Source organism: Xiphophorus maculatus, chromosome 2 (genome assembly GCF_002775205.1).
Source record: "Xiphophorus maculatus strain JP 163 A chromosome 2, X_maculatus-5.0-male, whole genome shotgun sequence".
Classification (NCBI taxonomy): domain Eukaryota; kingdom Metazoa; phylum Chordata; class Actinopteri; order Cyprinodontiformes; family Poeciliidae; genus Xiphophorus; species Xiphophorus maculatus.
Genome location: NC_036444.1, coordinates 12,899,877 through 12,919,315, shown reverse-complemented (window position 1 = coordinate 12,919,315; position 19,439 = coordinate 12,899,877). Strand labels below are relative to the sequence as shown.

At 40.7% G+C, this 19,439-nt stretch overlaps 1 protein-coding gene across 1 annotated transcript in view; it reads right to left on the bottom strand.

Moving 5' to 3' along the window:
* LOC102219741 (transcription factor Maf) overlaps positions 1–18,597 on the bottom strand; it is a 50,534-nt gene extending 31,937 nt beyond the window's left edge. The window contains exons 1-2 of the mRNA XM_005802029.3: positions 17,279–18,597; positions 11,004–11,074 (exon numbers count right to left, since the gene is read on the bottom strand). Coding sequence (XP_005802086.1) covers positions 11,047–11,074; positions 17,279–18,255 — 1,005 coding nt within the window. The 5' untranslated portion in view covers positions 18,256–18,597 and the 3' untranslated portion in view covers positions 11,004–11,046. The remainder of the gene's footprint in view (positions 1–11,003; positions 11,075–17,278) is intronic.
* Positions 18,598–19,439: the final 842 nt, after the last annotated feature.

Sequence of the window (19,439 nt, the reverse complement as noted above, 5' to 3'; positions counted from 1 at the left end):
GAGTAAAGGGGGCTAAATATAAATGCATGCCACACTTTTTAGATTTTGATTTGTAACTAAGCCATGCATTCTTTTCCCTCCTCTTCATAATTATGCACTACATTTCATTTGCCTATTTCATGTTTCATTGAAGTTTGTATTTGCTGCATGGATAAATACTTTTGCAATGTACTGTTTGGTGTTTTAGTTCACTTTCTGAGAAATTGTCAACCTTATGATCCATTGCTGTCTTTCCTTCCATTTTCCTCACTTTTATCCTTTTTGCTTCCTAACATTATTGACGATTTACCTGTGGTTTAAGGCTAAATTGCACAACACTCAGACTTGTTTCTTAAGAAATTTTCTTTGTCGTATACCTGCTTGTTCCCGAAGCACCAAACTGCCAGAGACCTCATGTCACTCCTGCCATTTTCTTCTTCCCTCATGTGAAGAAAAGTATTTATTTTCATTTATCAAAGCCTTTTACCCCTGAGAGAGAGAGAGAAATTGCAGTGTCTGCAATTTGTAGTGTTTGGGTGTGTGAGTGTGTGTGTCAGGGGAATGTGCAGCAATGCTGGGGGTTATTATGAAGAGACTGAAATGCGACAGGAGATTCCTCTGATTGGGAATAAAACACCATCTTATCTATTTAAATAAACCCCACTGCAGCTTCGTCTACACACAAATATGTACACGCCCACACACACATGCACACACACGCACACGCATACAGCATACAGACACAAACTAAAAATTTGAGCGTTCATGCAGGCTGAAGCTAGAAAGTAAAGACATTTATTAAAGCACCAACACACACATGAATGCACAAAAATAAAAGTGCATAAGCTGGCAAATCTATGCATGTAAACAAACACAGGAGCAAATTCACAAAGGGATTTGTAGTAATTAAATTGCAATGATCACCCTATTTTAGCTTTCACTTTGAAGATGAAAAAATAGTGTTGCGAGGAATGAGAGGATGAGAGCAAAAACAGTCCTAATTGAACATGAAAAAAACATCTAATTATTCAATAGAGAGTAGTTGCTGTAAGAATAAAAAGAAAAATAAACAGATATGAGGATTTCATGCAAATAAATAAATAAATCAGAAATATTGCAGAGCAATCGTCCACATTGATCTTCTGACACTAACCTTCTGATCTGCAGCAGAAACTACATTTACTTGGGATTCTGCAGTTTTTAAGGAACCTCCTATATAGAAACAGGATCGTCCTCCAAAAGACCCTTCCAGTGAAACAGTGTTGAATCAGTGTCAAATGGAGCAGTGATATGTGTTGGATGTGCAGTTGGACTCTGCAGATGTTCCCCCCCCAGGAGGTCTGACGCTAATAATATTTCCCCTGCAAATTTCCTTTAAGTTAAAGCAGCAGAACATGTTCCATCCAGAACGCTGCTGCACCTAGTAGAATAAACAAATCTCAACTCTATTGAAACTGTGAGAGTTGAAGTGTTTATTCAGATATGTATCTGAATAAGCATTCTACATTTTGCTTCTTTTTAAAAAATCTGTGTTCAGATTTTTCAACAGCACTTGGATGTAGAGTTGGATGAGTGTCATATAAAATACTCTAGCTCTACATCCAGCATTTGGATGTAGAGCTACCATCGCCTATGTGCTGAGTGATGCGGAAATCATTTAGTCTGATCAAATCTTTAGGCTGCTTTTGCTTTTTATTCAGTGAGATGTTGGCTATTGGTTATCTGTGTTGTGCAAGAACCCTCTTATTTGGGGTAAACTCATTTAATTGCTTGTGCAAATATCTGATTGTTTGTAATCTCTTGCCCAGTGTTGTATAGTAACGAAGTAAAAATACTTCACTACTTTACTTAAGTATATTTTGGAGTACTTCATACTTTCCTGGAGTATGAAAATTTTTGATGACTTTCACTTTTACTTCACTATATTTCCGAACTTAATTGCGTACTTTTACTCCGATACATTTTCAATGTGTGGTTTAGTTACTCGTTACAAAAAAGCGAGAGAGAGAAACAAAGTGTTTTGATCCCACCTGCTGATTAGCAAGTAGCAAGCAGGCTACCGAACAAAGTCCGTATCCTGCTTGCCTGGGCTTGTTCATCACCACCAATAGGATACACCTGTTTCGCTTCTCCCATTAAACACAAAGCAAGTCTGGCAATCAGGAACAGCCACATGGAGGAGGAGACGGAGACCAACAACGACTGCAACTACGTCGGACACGGCTCCAGGGGAACCACCAGCTGGTGATAGGGTGATCCGACGTCCTCTTTTTCCCGGACATGTCCTACTTTTCAGACCTAAAAAGATGTCCGGGGGGAATTTAAAAATTGTCCGGGATTTTGGTCAATTGCCTCAACACACATTACATAGCTTACAGTGCATTGTAGGGCACTGCGCTGCGTGTCACGTAATCCCTGAGCCGCGTCAGTGCGGGCAGCATCTCCCCCCCCCACCCCCTCCCCGCTCCAAAGTTTTCTGGGTTTTTTTTTTTTTTTTTTGCATAATGACCAGTTGTGTGCACCACCTATTGACTGATTCACTGATTTGTGAAGTAGAGTAATCGTAACAGCTCTTTTTCTTCACGTTGGCCGCATTTTCTGTACTATTTATTTTTCTCATTTTCAGCACTGACCTTACTTGAAGGGAAAACTTAAGGCTTACAAAAACTTTGTATTTTCTGTCCTGGAGGGTTTACTAAGAAGCTGGTTCAGTTGTAAAGCAGGTTAAGTTAACCTTGTGCTATAGGTAAAGCACCTAATTTTCTTAACTAAATGGTGCCTGCAGGTATATCTATTAGCAGGTTTAATTTTGCCTGCACTTGGTTGGGTACATTATTTTAAGTGTATTTGACAAGTTTACCAAAATATAAAAAATGTCATTCAAACTGCATTTGCTTTGTTTTACTTTTTACTTGTACTTTTCATTACATTACTTGAGTACATCCATTTTACAGTACTTTCCATACTTAAGTACAAGAAGTTTCAGATACTTTAAGACTTTTACTCAAGTAACATTTCAGTCAGTGACTTCGACTTTTACCAAAGTCATATTTTGGAGAGGTACTTGTACTTTTACTTGACTCTGAGATTTCAGTACTTTATACAACACTGCTCTTGCCTTTACACTCAACTGGAAACTGTTTAAATTATTGAATTTTGTGAAAGAGTGGAGAAATTTCAAAGTTAAATTGTTGTTAGTGGATACTTTCATTCCCTTTCTATTCAGGACAAAATGTCAACAACTCTCCTTTTTTTGACTCTCCTCTCCTTCCTCTGTTTATTTGCTGACAACATTGAACCATACTGCAAAAAAAAAACAAAAAAACAATGAAAAAACAAGCAAACAAAAAAAAGCCTGAGAAATATCATATCACTAATAGCATACAGATTTTTCCAAAAACAGAGAAAGTAGATATTTTGAAGATGATGACATTCTTCTTTACAAGAAAGTATTATAGAAAAAGACAACTTTAATTTATTGCGATCCCATTCCTCACAGTACAGGGCATAACTGACAAAAAAAAGTTTTGTTTCGCAGAATAATCTTTTCAAAAATAAATACTAGATACTAGAACTTAAAGTTTGGACTGTGACTGTTGCTAGAAAACCAGCTAGATACAAAGATCAGAGAAAATGCAGAGACTTTCACAGAAAATTGTTCTCTGCATGGAAAAAATGAAAGATTTTCACTTGTTTGACAGTTTGCAGTACAAACACACGCCCTGACTGTATTGACTTTGTATTCTAGTGAAGTTAATATAAACACAGATTATTTCTTACCCTCTCAGACTGCTGCTATTGTCGCATGCACCAGCTTTCTGAACAGACAGCATAAGTTCGTGGCTCTGTGGGATACAGCGATACAGCTACTCTAAGAGGTTTCCCTGCACAGTAAACCAAATACATCATTTAAAAATAAAAAAAATAAAAGCTCCTCGAACAACAAAAATAGCCCCAACATCTGCTCATCTGAACCTATCCTGCTACGTAAAACCTGACAGATTCAACTCCTCTCGGTGTAAAGACGCTTCGAGCCAGTTAGTGACCGCTGTCTTTTAATGAATGAGATCTCCGAGAAACTGCAGCCTCCCGTCTCCTCTGCTCTCCACTTCCAGCCCATCAAAAACAGGCTGTGTGTGTGTGTGTTTTATTCTTTTTCAGTCATGAATCTTTAAACATCCCTTTTAAAGTAAGTGGGCAGGCTGAATCTCTGCAGAACGCCGACCTGGGCTGCTGAAGCACCCGTTCAGACTCTCCACATCATCTCAGCTATACCTCACTTACACTCACAGACACTTGGAAAGCCGGCTGACGACAGTTGAGGACACAAAAGCGAAGAATGGAAGCATGCAGTGTGTTTGCGTTTGAAATCAATCACCAGGAAACAAAAGGCCAGCTGACAGTTAAATGTATATTTTCGCAATAGCGTTTGCCTGAGCAGGCCTGGAGACGTGAATGTTATACCAACACCTCAGACAGTAAATAAACAGCCAGGTCAAAATCACAGCAAACACAAACGACTGCCATCTGTTCATTAGTCTATCCGAGTGTGAGTCAATAAGCCTGACTGAGCCCAAATATACTAACATTCAGCATTAGCTTTAAAAAATGATAAAAGCTTTAAGCGTGTTTGAAAGGTTACAGAGTATTAATATCCCTCTCTTCCCCACCCCAACACACAAACACACTTTGTCCCTCCTTCTCTTCCTGTAAATGAGTGATTTATCTGCCTTAATTGCTGCCAGTGGTTCATGCGGTCATGTGACCACAACCTGACAGCATGTGACAAATACAGCCTGGAAATTAAACCCTGCATCACAAACAGAAACACACAAACGCTTGCATGGTATCTGCAGAGCTAAAGCGTGTTCAGATACTGACAAAAATAGATTTGATCTAATAAATGCAGCACTTTGAAAAGGAACCACAATTTGAGCTCGGGCTTTAAAATGCTATAATAATAATAAAAGTGATTTATCAAAATGAGGTAAAGGGCAAAAGAGAAAAACCTACAATCAATAATGATAGACCAAGTAAATCTATTGTTGTGAGCCTCTTCATTGCGGTCCCACGCAAATGGCGAGTCAAACACACACACAGACATCCGGCCCACAGTGGAGTCTAAACACCCCGACTCGCGTATTTTCCTTCCTCACGGTGCTGTGCAGCAAGATGCTGACTGAAGGGTCTGCAGTGCTCAGGTCATGCATCTTATTGTTACATGAAGCCAGTTCCCATCCACTGACCTTTTTATTCACCGCACCATACATTGTTAAAATAATGCATGAGGTGTCATTGTGTGATATTATAAGCAGCAGTTTCTGTGTGCAGCTCATGTCGACTTATAGAAAAATGAAAATAACACCAGACCTAAACATATAACATTTAAGGGAATTGATAAAAGCTCTCTCTAATGCAAATGTTGCTTTTTATATGTTCAGCAGATGAAAGTAGTTTCAAATAATGTTTTTTCAAATAAAATGATCAAAATTGTGCCGTGGGTTTATATTTAGCCAATACTAACATTTTTCACCATTTGGCTTTGCAAATCATCTCTAGCTCAATCAGGCTGAATAAAGAGCAGGTGTGACTAATGTCACAGATGTATTTAGGTAAGAACTAATGCACGAATATACTTTGATATACCTCATCTATACAATTTCACTGTAGCTTTGGCTGTATGTTTAGGGCTTTGCATGTAGATCAAAAGTTCAGTTTTGGTCTTATCTAACCAAATGACCTGTTTTTTTCATGTCTTCCATCTCCTGCATATAGTTTATAGTAAAGAGAATAAAGTATAAACAGGTTTACTTAATTTTACTTCAGAATATGAAAATGAAGTGGCTAAACAAATGCAAAATACATGTTTTAGATTTTTGAGAAAAGCGTGTCCCATTTTTCTTCCACTCCATAACCGCCCTCTAATTCGCCTTAACATAAAATCCTAATAACATTCACCAAAGATTTTTGTTGTAATGTGAGAAAATGCGAATAAGTTCAAGAAGGGTGAATCCATTGCAAGGTAGTGTAAATTCACATAGTTTTTTTGTTGTTCTTTTATTTACACATTGTGCAGCTCTCAAGCCTTTTGCTGCTTTTTTCCCATTTATTTACATGGATGCCACAATTTCTATAAATACTATTATTAATTATAAACAAGCTTATTTGAAGTGATGCAGCGAACAATATTCCATCTTTACTTTTTCTGAAAGAGCAATTAATTTCCTCCAGTATTGCTCTCACTATTTAGATTGCAACTAATGAGCTACTCAGTGCTAATCTCTGTTTTGTCTCCCCTATATGCTCATATAAATACAATTTACCCAGAGTGTTGTACGCTGTGATCCAACCACCACATTAATGACGCTTTCAGGAGGACTGAAAGAGAGGATAAGAGGGGCAGAGTGGAAAGATAAACATGCGGTTTTTCTGATTGACTGAGCGGCAGGAGCTGAACTTATAATAGGATAAGGGGATTTTGCACTTTAAGGCACATCTATTTGGAAAGTAAGTGTGCACACTTAGTTTTGCACCACTTGTGAGTTCTTTTTATTTTTGCAGGTTTGCATATTGCATTTATGAATGCCACTGCATAAACAGGTAACGGGTGGAGGGGGAGTTGGGGGGCAGCAATGACTCCAACACCTCTGCACTCCCCTCTCCTCCTCCCCTTATTTATTTGTCTGTATTAGTTAGCTCCTTCTCAGCACTTAAAATTAATGTCATCCAGCACAAAATAGAGGCTGAAAGCTAAAATTCAGCACTTTCTCTGCAGCCCGGTTATTTATCAAGCTAACAAGGAGAAGACGCATCCTGTTTCAGCCGGGCCCAGGAAATATGTGCCATTAAAGCCCAGAGCTTGTGTCTGAGAGCCGAGGAATAAAAGTGAGGGTGTCAGGGAGAGCGGATGGACGGCGTTGCCTGCAATATGGATGCAGAGAGAGCAGCAGACACATTTATATAAAAGGGACAATGGATGCTCTTGGGTTGAACCGTGAGAGTACATGTGCTCCATGTGTGTATTAGAAGTGCTGATTCGCTGACGGCTATAAAAGACGATCCTTTAGGGGAAACAGAAGACGTAGTTTGGAGCTTTGAATAAATCATGCGCTGCCACTGTGAGGTTAGCGCTAATTTTCTCTTTAGGAGAAGGGTGTCGAAACACGTCCCGAGGACTGTTAGTATTATGCCATGTTAACATCTCTGTGGCATCAGGAGCTAACGCCCGAGCGTTGGAATTCAATTAGACACTGGGTGCAATGCTAAGCAGGTTGCACAGGCCGGTCACCACAGGGAGGAGAAGATAGGAGATGATGGTGACGCTGAGGGAGAAGAAGGGAGGAAGAAGCATCTGTGTGTGTTTGTGTGAATGTGTAAAGAGAAAGAGACTGTAGGCTGAAGAGGAAGGCCCTGGGCTGCTGTGATTCAGGTGAACACAAAATACCACACTAACCTCCGGCTCATCACCAGTTCCTCTCTCAGTCACAACCTGAGGACAACAGAAGCTAGGAGGCTCCCACGCAAACTCCACACACACATGCGCACCCCTTCCCACTCTATGGTAAGAGCTTTGCAGCTAATTATCTGTGAATAAAACAACACATTTTGGATCTAACAAGCTGAAAGAACTGAGAGGAAAAAAATTGGCGTTAGCATCATTTCAAAAAAGAGAAGGGTTGGTGTTTAAAGGTTTAGCTCCAGGGTGACGCTTTCTGCTCAAGTATTATCAGTTCTGAATGGAAAAATATACACATTTTTAAAACAATCCAACTCTAAGCACAACTGTTTAACTTGTGGAACTTAACAAGTGAGGAGATGAAATCTTTTCCCCTCTCTTTTTCTGGATTTCAGAACACAGTTCTGCTTGCTTCCTCTCTTTTCCAGATGAGCTCATATAATGAGCATACATCCTGTTCATATCCTCCTTGTCATCTGGGTTTTACGAATAGAGGGATGACGTCTATGTCACTACCAAAACCATGCCGGTGTAATGAGTCGCCCAATGCGAGGCAGTAGGGGTTATATATAACCCAGGTGGTAAGGAGAACTGAAGTATGTCACTCGGTGGAAGGAGTAAATCTTGCCCACTGCACAATACAAAAGGATTCAGCAGTGTTTCATAAATGACAGTTCAGAGTTGGAGGTTTGTGTGGGGAACAACTTGATATGTATTGTTTTCCACCTAAAATCATTTGGTTTGAACGAGATTTCGCTTCAGAAATTGGCAAGACGTTTATTCCAATACTTCACTCTGACTTCAACAGAAATGTGTTTACTGCTTGTGTAATTAATTTAAAATTGCCTAAGAAGGTTGAAATTTTACAATGATCTCTGGCTACTATGCAGTACGTGGATGAAATGTTTTACATCCACAGCAAAGTAGGTGGAAGTGAGAGAGTTACATACTGTACTTGTTATCGGCATGAAGTTCATGCCAGTTCTGTGCTTTTGGTAAAGCATTTGAACTGTTCTTTGTCTGGGACAGAATGATGATAAACCATATAACTTAAATGCATTTTAATAACAGTTTTAGATGATTAGATAAAGTATGAATTCAGTGCAGAATGTGCAACCCTCTCCTTATACAGCCACCCAGAGGCGCCTTTAGAATATTTTGTAAGTTGCAGCCAAATGTTGTGGCCACTAATAATATTGGAGTTGCACCAAAGTCATAATAAAATTATGGCTATTTCACTGTAAGTGATATCGATGCATTGTAAAAAGTGAATGAAACAGCTAGTGACAAAGAATGACTTCCTCTTATTGTTATACTTTACCTTTAGTCAATGATTGCATGGTTTAAAATTGGACACAGCTGATTGTTCCAAAAAGAAAATAATTTCAAACATACATTAAAACTATTTTTGGAAATGATGAAACAGGCTAATGTGAAACTTCTGGATGAGCCCTGAACTAAAGGCTTTGCTGAAAAGCCAAATCAGTGGTAGGAATCTGATCAATTTAAATGAACACTGTCCTTTCTGATGAAGAACAGGGTCAAATATTCAATCAGAAATATGCAAGTACTTTGAAAAAAGGCTACACAAATGTGCGGGTTCTCTGGAGTGGACTCTCTCATACTTAACTGATTACTAGAAGTTTATATGGATAATTTATTTGAGGTTCTATGTGTAATTTTGAATCTACATTTTTATCAAAGTTGCATGTTATGATGTTAGCTCCCCCACGAATAACAGTCCAAATGCTTCATTAAAAGCCCCCAAAACAGAATACAACAAGAATACAACACTCTTTCTGAAGATGAAGGGCTGTATCTACAATGTAGGTAATAACATGTAAAAATATATTCTCTTTCCTTTTACTTGATGCACACCATGACATGGGAACGTGTCCTTCCTCTGCTGCTACACAAACCTGACCTGCCTGCTGTCAGCCACAGAGGCACCTCCACCCTCAACACCCCCGTCTCTCCTCACCCAAGTGGTCGACTCACCCTGTCACAGTCAGGAGACGGTGAGTTGCATGAGGAGAGATGACGGTGGATAAAAGAAAAGAAAAAAGGGACAGAGGGTGGTACCGAAGGAGAGGAGGAGGCCTGCTTGGGCGTGGGCTCTGGCGCTTCCTTCTAATGTGCCCTCTCCACTCCCCTCCCTGTGACCTCAGCGATCCTGACAGCAAGAAAGTGCTGAAGCATGCAGGTGTCCTAATGCTGCAGGCACACACAAGCGAACGCGAGACCGTGCTGCACACACACCAACACACGCACACACAGATGCAGGAATCCTACATTACTTCCCTGTTTTCTGTCTGATTTTCAATTCTTTCAGCACCTGCCTACATGCTGCCAGCACTTCCAATGCTTTCAACTGTTCATCTGTATAAAAAAAAAGGGACTTTTGATGAAGTGTGTTTAAAAAAAAACGAATATGCATGTGCTTTGCTAGCAGAACACACGAGGAAAGCAGAGTATGCTGGCGGCTGCACAGTAAAATTAGCTGATGCTGATGCGGTAGTTTTCCACTGTCCAGCCTTTTAAATGCATGAGCTAAAACCTGAGGTGTCCAGAGAGTGTCCTGTCCTGTGCCTGCGTGTGTGGGTGTGTGTGTGTGTTGGAGAGGGGGTTGGCATTAGAGAGTTGTATTACAGTGGTGATGAGTCGCCTGACTGCAAGTCTGATACCTCAGCAGCACCCAGCATTGACCAGGCCTTTAAATAAAGCCTTCGATCCTCCAGCAGCAGAGAAGGTCACCGCTTGCCTCTGGTTACCCTGCCTGTCTGTCTGCATCCACGGCCAGGAGCCCTCCTGCCATTCATCCCTCACCCCTCTCACCCCTCCACGCCCCCCTTCATTCTGACGTGGGATTTCAGGTGCCTTTCATTTTCTCTCAATCCCTCAGCTCCTTAACTTTGCTCCAACTTCCTTCCAGCTTTGCTCCCTTTCTCTGCTGCTCTTTGCCGTCTGGCCTCTTCCGTCTAATTCAGTTTTTCTACTGGAAATGTCAGACCCCCAAAAAAAGAAAAAAAAAAAGTAGTCCTTGCTTTCCCTTTCTCACTCCATCAGTCCCACCATCCATCCATCTCTTTGTCAGCTCCAGATAAAAATAATGTCCAGGGCTTTTTGTTCTTTTTCTCCTTCGCACTGAGAGCAGCGAGGATGAAGGAAGTCATGGGAGGTCAGAGGAGAGGGGAAAGGTTTTGGTCTCATCCCATGAGTGCTGTGCATGTCAGCCTCTGTCATTCAGGGAGCACTGTTAGAGCCCGAAACATTGCACATAGGAAAAGTTTAAATGAAAGGAAATTTGGATGTTGTACTAGTAAATGAATCAATTAATTAAAACTAAAAATGATGATAATACCGCAGCTGGTGTTTAGATCCAAACTTAGTATAAACAGCAGAAATAAAATAAAATCCTGTTTGTCAGTGTTTGATTTATGTAGACCAAGCATATTCTTGAAAATGTGTTTCTTTTTAATTTTCTCCCGTTTAAAGTATCACGTAGGGAAGAATACTTTCTACAAAAGACACACTTTTTGTAAAATACAAAAAAAAAGGGATGCGTTACCGCAGTCTCCAGGCTGGTGGGGCCAAGAAAGCACAGCTCTCTATCACAGATGGAGGAATTTTCTCGACGTCCTAAAAAAGAACAAAATAAGAATTAGTTTAAGGAGGGAAGGACACATTAGTGAAATTCAGCTTTAAGCATCAGATTTAACATTAATGTGGGGAAGTTTAATTTAAAAAAAAATGTACAAAACAAATACTGCAGAAAGTTTAGTGTCATAGCAATGAGATATTAAAGAATCCAAAAAAATCCCCATTTATTTTCAAACTAACTTAAGCTGATGATACAAAGAGGTACCTTGCAAGGTAATGACTTCCTAAGGATATTTCATAAATACATTTCATAAGGAAATTTCAAACAGTTTCTAAATCTGTGCATATATTTCCACTCAGTGCGGTGCAGTGTTTAGCACTGTTGCATTGTAAGATGCACCAATCTTGGCCTGACCTCCTTTCTACAGGGAGTTTGCATGTTTCCAAATGCCCCTCAGTATGTGGGTGGGTGTGTGCGTGTGTGTGTGTGTGTGCGTGCGTGTGTGTGTGTGTGTGTGTGTGCGCGCGCGCGCGTGTGTGTGTGTGTGTGTGTGTGTGCGTGTGTGTGTGTGTGTGTGTGTGTGTGTGTGTGTGTGTGTGTGTGTGTGTGTGTGGGTGTGTGCGTGTGTGTGTGTGTGTGTGTGTGTGCGTGCGTGTGTGTGTGCGTGTGCAAGGTGACCTGTCCTGTGATGGACCGACAAACTGCCCCTGCCTACAGATCTCGGTCTTTATACAAAAGCTGGATGTACATGTAAAACAATATTAACTGAAAATAAATGCCCACATATATGTTTGTTTATGGCAACAGTTTCATTTTTAATTAGGTGATGAAAAATGCACAAACCAGAATGTGTATTAAAAACCTGCAACTCTGGGAACAATTTAGATGCAAGTAGGATTCTTAAGTTTCTTCTTCAACCCCCTCAGTTTCAAAAATGACATGATGTATTTAAACACACAGGGACACTTACACACATTTATACTTAGCATAAAGTGAATTCATCTTAAAATTCAAAACTTCATATCAAACTACATGTTGCAGTATTTGAAAGATTTGAACCCATACGAGCAACAGTCACAGTTTTAATGCATTATTTACAAAAAATCTATTTATGACATAGAAATATATTTACTAATAATCTTTGCATTTTAAATTTGCTGCATCAGAGCTGATTGTTGATAGAGAAAGTTCATAAATCTCATAATTTTTTTTAAATGTTTTTTTTTCTTGGTCTGAGAATTGAAGCAATTAAGTGCTGAAGACTATTAACTCCCCTCTATCCATCTTTAAGCAACAATGAAAACCATTTATTTCTCTGTAATCCGATTCATACAGCCGTCAGATGGACTCTGACCCATGGAGCTGCAGAGGAGTTCCCAGTCTCTGATCTGCAATACAGGGAAGGGCTATCAGTTAGAAACTCACCAAATCCTCCACCTGACTGACTCCCATAACACTAACTTTGATAACAGATAATTTAACCTATTAACAGATAAAGTGGCCTGAGAACTACAAGTCTAAATATGGGTGCCTTTAGAAAGCAAGCGTGTGCACACATTTCCACTTTGTGTGCCCGCTTTTCCTAACTCAAACAGCCACACGCTCACATAGCAGAGGCACACGTGTAGATGGCTTGGACATGGCAGCCTTGTTTGGGGTCAAGGCCTTTCCCAGGTACAAATGAAAGGGAGAGGCGAGACTCTGGAAGTGGCTGAACAACGCGGTGGGTCACCTTGCCTGAGAAAGAGATCAATGTCTGTTTGACTGGCCAAGGGAGAGGCTGCCTGCAGAGGAAGGGTAAATCACCCCTCGCTTCATTGAGATGCAGGTAAAATACACAAGGGTCGGGCTTGGCTCCAGCTCCACCCTGCATGACATAAACTCGTGCATGCCGACCATGCTTTCCACATCTCCAGAACTTTCCACAGCCTCTGTGCTCTGAAACTTAAACTACTCTGATTTTATTTACCCAAATCATCGCTCTTGCTCTCCAGCTGTGCATTCCAATCACAGTTTCTTGCACACATAAATGCAAATCTTTCTGCATAGAACTACAAATCCAGACCCAGACAATTAAATTTCCCTCACAATGCTTTCTGCTCGCAAGGAAAACAAATATCACACAAGCATCTACAGGCAAGAAGAAAGCCATGTTTACAGCTGTAGCATTCTTTGCACATGCACAGTTGCGATAGGATGGGGAAGAGGTAAATTATTGAGGTTTCAAATAAATGACATAACTCAGGACACAACGAGAGGGTGAGAGGAGGGAGCAGCTCTGCCTCTGACAGAGCTGGATGATAGACGGAGCACAGAGGAACATGAATGCAGCTGATTTAAATCACTTTAAATGTAAATGTTTATCGCATGGAGTGATGCAGATGCAGATTGAGTGGAAAAGATTGAAAACGTTTCCTCTTTTGAATGCGAATTTGTTTTTAACCCTTTGGGTTTGGTGGTTATTGTCAGGGGGCGGGGGGTTGGAATCAGGGAACAGAAATTCAATAAATATCGCTTTGTGACTCCTACTGCTGCAAAGTGTATTTTCACGTTGATGTAAAATCTTTTTAATTTAAAGTCAGGAGCCTGGAGTTAAATCTGTGGTGAATCTTTTGCCATTAAAAGCAGTTTTTTTTCCAGGTTGGATCGTTTTTATTCTGCTAAAGGAAAAATGAACAGGTACCTGCTTTTGAGTTTAGATGAACATTGTTCAAAGATGGTAGGAAAAAGCTAGAAAAATCCTCGGCGTCACGATAAACTGACCCGTTTCTCCAGATTTAATACGCTTAAGCTAAAGCACATGGACACCCCTCCACCACAAGGTCACACATCAGACCTTGCTCGCTGGCTACTGAACCCCCGCACACAAACAGACACTCAACAGACAATCACATCCTTTGTCCTACTAATTCTGAGACATTAAAGCAAAGCACATGATGATGATTCAAATGTCAATACTGATAAATTTCAAAGTGATTTCCCATAGTTGACCTGAAAGAGAAGAGACCAATATTGTGACAGCAGACAACTACATTATCTTTAATAACCTAATCATTGGACAGACTGCAAATGATCACAGCGCAGAAGTCAATATACCAAGCCTGAGAATAGAATTACAGTTCATAATGATGGGATTAATAATGCACCCTGTCTGTGCTTTGCATGTGCATGCTTTTCCGTGAACTAGAAGGCAGCGAAAGGAGGACGCGGCAGAGGAAGCTCTGAAATGTTTGCTTCCTGTGCCTCCTGCCCTCTTTCAGCTACAGGAAGTGAAATCAGTGCTACTGAGCTTTCCTGGCCCTTGGTGTGACTAGAGGTCAAAGTCAGCAGCAATAAACCCCCCCCCCCAAAAACACATCTTACAGAATTTCCACAGCAGCTTGCAATGATCAGCAAATCTTCACCTATGCAAAACAACTGTACAGCAGATCTCCTGTTGTCCACATGAGAAGCTCAAACTAGACATTTGTGAATAACTGAACTGATCCTGTCGCCATCTCAGAAGGAAAGGTGACATGAAAGACTCACAGTGTCTCCGTGCAGTTCCAGGGGTTATAACACAAATGTAATTAAATAGCTCACTATATTGACCTAATCAGATAGGGGGACCATAAATTAGTGGACACGCTCACTAAAAGGCCCTCTCCTCTCAGCTAGTGTGCATCTCTGATCGTTTATCATTTGAAAGGAAGCAGGATGGCAGCCAACATTTCTGTTGTCTCTCACTCCCTTTTTTTAAATCACAGACAAATATTCCTGCAGGTAGGAGAGGATTCTTCATCAGTTTGGGCTTTCATGGGAGGCAGTGATGCAGAGATGAAACACACAAGGAATGGTCAGGATGGCCTGCAGTTTACGTTTAGTTGTCCTGAGATTCCCAAGCAAACTCTGTCCTAATATATGTGTGATTATTTTTTTCTTTTAATAATTGAGGTAATCGGTTCTACAGGGACAGATCAGACAGTTTCTCTCCTTTACACAGACATACTGTACACATGCTTATCATAACCACAACGGTTTGAAACAGAATGGGTTGGTTTTGCACATCACCACAGTTCAGAGCCCGTTCAGCCCTGATCTTAACACTGCTGCTCTTTAGGACGGAACAGAACTGAAACCCTCTGCATGAAGCTGAATTCAGAAACCTGTCCGCTGCTGAAAATCCTAATCCCTGCGACCGCCACCTGCTTTTTAAATTTTATTCAACATTTCTACTGACCAAAATGGCAGGAAAAAAAAAGTTTTGGGAAGAGTTTATATAGTTTATAGAGTTTATATAGCGGTTACTACATTGTACTAGTTACACTGGCGTGCCGGAAATATTAAGTATTGCGCATAACTTTGTCAAAAAGACTTAGCGTAGTTTTAATTTGCAACGTCTCGGATTTACTTTTTTTTTAAATGTAAAAATAATATATATATTCGGTTTTATAAAAAATACGTTTTCTTTCATCTACACAAAAAGCTTTATTGTCACTAACAGCTTCGCGTGATGTCAGTCTGAAAAGAAAGACTCCATAAAAACTGTATTCAACTAGTGGAGCAGGAAAAAGTAAGAGTTTACTCTAAAATCAATCATTAACGTTGCCTTCATCTGAAACCCTGGACCATGGATATCCGACAAAATGATTTCTTTTTTTATATATATATATATTTTCTGTTTGCGGCTTAATTTTTTTTTATTTAAGAGATTTTTCCTTTTCTGGTTTTGAGCAACAGGTTTAGGCCGTCAATTTTATTTTTCATTTGATTTATTGTGAAAGGAAAAAATATATACATTTCTCCACTGGAACAAAGCCTTTTAGTAACAGTTTATTTGGATTATAAAATGTATGTAAATTAAAATAAATTACTTCATCATCTGCAGCTTGATGCTTAAGCAGGAGTTTATCCCCGAGCTGTCATTTTACGCACCATGCGTTCAACATTTGCGTTAGTTCTTCATCATGATTTACATGCGTAGAAACAAATCATTCAACCACTTAGTGGCATCTGAACTTTCCTTTTTATCTCTAGTTACGTTTCACCTTCAGTCAGAAACTGAAACAAAAATGCGGTGTGTGTGTGTGTGTGTGTGTGTGTGTGTGTCTGTGTGTGATGCGCCTTTGAAAACACTGAGACAGATAACAAGAAAACTGAACAGAACAAATAAAAAGATGATCAGGAGAATTAATTAGTTTTCCATCCATGAAGGTTTATTGATGAATGATAAATGAGTGGATTCCGCACGTTGACTTTAAAACATTTCGGTTTGCTTAATTAAAAACACCCGCAGTGTTCTGAATATTATTCAATATTTTTGATTAATAAAAAGCAAACACAATTATTTGGTTGCAACAAATTCACTGTTCTTTTTGCCTAATTAAAGCGAATTTTATATTTCCCATTTTAGTATTTTATCATCAGTCCCACCTGTTGATTAATCCATTGTACCTGTTTGTTAATCATGGAAGAATGTTCTGTGAAATCACCCTCTGTGTTTTCTGTTGGGCCTTTAGTATAAATCAATACTGAGTACAAAGTTGCTTTACAGTCATATTCCCCATGTGGCTCCGACAGAAGCCAAAGTCTTGGCCGCATACAACTTTAAATATTAAGCAATGGTTCTGAGCAATGCAACAAATACACACAACTTCACAAAACAAAAAGAAAAACATAAAAAAGAACAATTAAAACAGCATCCGAACATGACCAGCATGCATGGTTTCACTTCCTCACCACAATCTCCAAACTTCTGATATGACAGAGTTTGGATATTTTCCACAATACAGTTCAAATGAATGACGTGACAATGAGATCATTTATGTTCAAATACATTTAAAATAAACATAAAATGAAGCTGCCGACCCTGGGATTTTTCCCCCCCAATCAACAAATTCGGGTAAAAGAAGAGGCGCAGAAAGAGGCGCTGGGCAGCTAGCTCCTCTGCGCAAAATGTCTGTAAAGAAACATTAAGAAGCGGACTTGAATTCTTGAAAATGTGTCGAAACTGTTTATTTATGATGACGTTTAAAGATGATTAAATAAAAATCAAATAAAATCCTCGCTTTGACATGTAAATGAAGTTGAAATGACAGGATTTTTTTTTTATCATTATTTGCCTTAAACTAAAGCAGATTTAACAAACAGCTTTGATCAAATCCACACTCAACCGTCTTTTAAGTTTCGCGCAAACTAAAAGTTTTCTTTGTGTTTCAGTGTGAAGTTCGCGTATTACAAACTTTTTCAGCGCCGACACTCACATGAAAAACTCCGGAGATGAAGGGTTGTTGTCACTGCTGGAGCCTCCGTTTTCTCTGAAGCCGGTGCTGATCAGCTTCTCGTATTTCTCCTTGTAGGCGTCCCTCTCCCTGGCCAGCCGGGAGATCTCCTGCTTGAGGTGGTCCACCTGCTGCATGAGCTGCGTCTTCTCCCCCTCCAGGACGTGCCGCTGCTGGACGCGCTTGTACCGACAGGACTGCGCATAGCCTCTGTTCTTTAGTGTCCTCCTCTTCTGTTTCAGACGGATCACCTCTTCCTTGCTGACCCCCCGGAGCTGCCGGTTCAGTTCCCGCACCGACATAGTGACCAGCTGCTCGTCCGAGAAGCGCTCCTCCAGGCGCAGGTGCTGGTGGTTGCCCCCCGCGCCGCCGCCGGACTGGGACCCGGAGGAGGGATGGTGTGCCCCTGTGTGGTGGTGGTGGTGGTGATGGTGGTGGTGGTGGGGAGTCCCGTTCTGGGCCGCGGCAGCGGCGATGACCGCGGACACCACGGCGGCCGCTGATCCCATCTCCTCCCCGGCCATGGCGCCTCCTGCCCCGGCTGCTCCGCCGAACTGCTGCCCTCTGGCATAGCCGTCGAAGGTTTGGAGCTGGTGACTGCTGCTGATCAGCGCCTCTACGGCGTCCTCTGGGCTAAAGCCCAGAGCCTCGGGGTTCAGCTGCTGCTGGTACCCGGTCATCCAGTAGAAATCCTCCAAGTGCGTCTTCTGTTCGCTCCCTGATCCCGGACTGGGCGCCGAGAAGCTTGGAGAGGGGGGAACCGAGCTGCAAGGCGTGCTCATCGGGGTGGAAGATAGGGATCCCCCGGCGACCAGGCGGCTGCACTGGTTGATGCTGCGATCGGGCTCCACCGGCTCCTTTTTCACTTCAAACTTCATCAGATCGAAGTCATTAACATATTCCATGGCCAGGGGACTGGTGGGCAGGTCGGAGTTGCTCATTGCCAGCTCTGATGCCATCCTCTTGCTGTTGACAGTCCTCCAAAGGGGGTGAGGAGCACCTGTCAAAGTAGGCTGCTGAGACACGCACTGAGCCAGCTTGATTTCTTTATTTATTTTCTTCAAAACAGAAGGAAAAGTGAGTTCTCTCGCACTAATTGCGCAGCGCAGGTTCTGGTTTTGTGAGTCGATAAGTTTTTTTTCTCTCTCTCTTCAGTCTGTGTTGCACAGACGCATTGGAGCAGCGCTGTTTCCTCCCTCTCTCCCAGCGTGCGGGTGTCTGAGCGCCGCTCTCTCTGTTTCTACCGTTTAACACTTCATGGCTCCTTTTAGGATTAGTGCGCCAATTTGAGGAGGTTCACGTATGTGTCCCGGCCAAATAGTTGCCTAGTAGAGAATGGGAGGAAAAAAAAAAAAAACTCCACCCTAGGATTGATAGATTTTTTTTCAAAGAGATCAGTCAGCCGACGAGTTAAAAACCATTGCTTAGTTTTATAGGCGTCCTGACGTCAGGACTGAAATATGAAATTGACTGAGACCCAGCCAATGAGCACGCCAGTCCATGAACATAATTAGCATAATAGAAGAAAAAGTTAAGGTTTTTTTTCTTTTTCTTTTTTACTGTCCAAGTTTATCAATGGGATGATTTCAAAAAAGTAACAGTTATCTTTTTTTTTTTGTCATTTTGAACTGAAAATGAAATAAAACTAGAACAATTATTAATATCATTATGTAAGTTTTAAAAATTGGGATGCATTCATCTTAGCTCCTCAAAGTACTTCTTTATATTGCAACAAATGATATTGAACATAACAGAATTAAAATGCATCAGAAATAAAAGTTATTTTTACTAAAGCATTCTGAGAAGCCAGACTGTATTAACTCGTTTATTTTTACATAGTTTGCATGATGCAGTTTTACACGTATTTTATTAATTTTATATCCAACTTGTTAATTAGTAAGCCGATCACAAACCATCTCTAAAACTGAACTTTTGTGTAATTCAAAATATCATAAGTTGTAATAGGTTGTTTTTCTCATCTGTCTCTTCAAACGGCAGATACATTGTTTATTTAACTAGAAAAAAAAGACAAACGGCAACAGATAGTGTAATAATGTGAAGTGAGTGGAAAACAGCAAAGAAAGGGTTTGCTCCGATTCAATTGCGCGATTTGAAAACCCAATGTCGCCACCTTTCGGTAGAA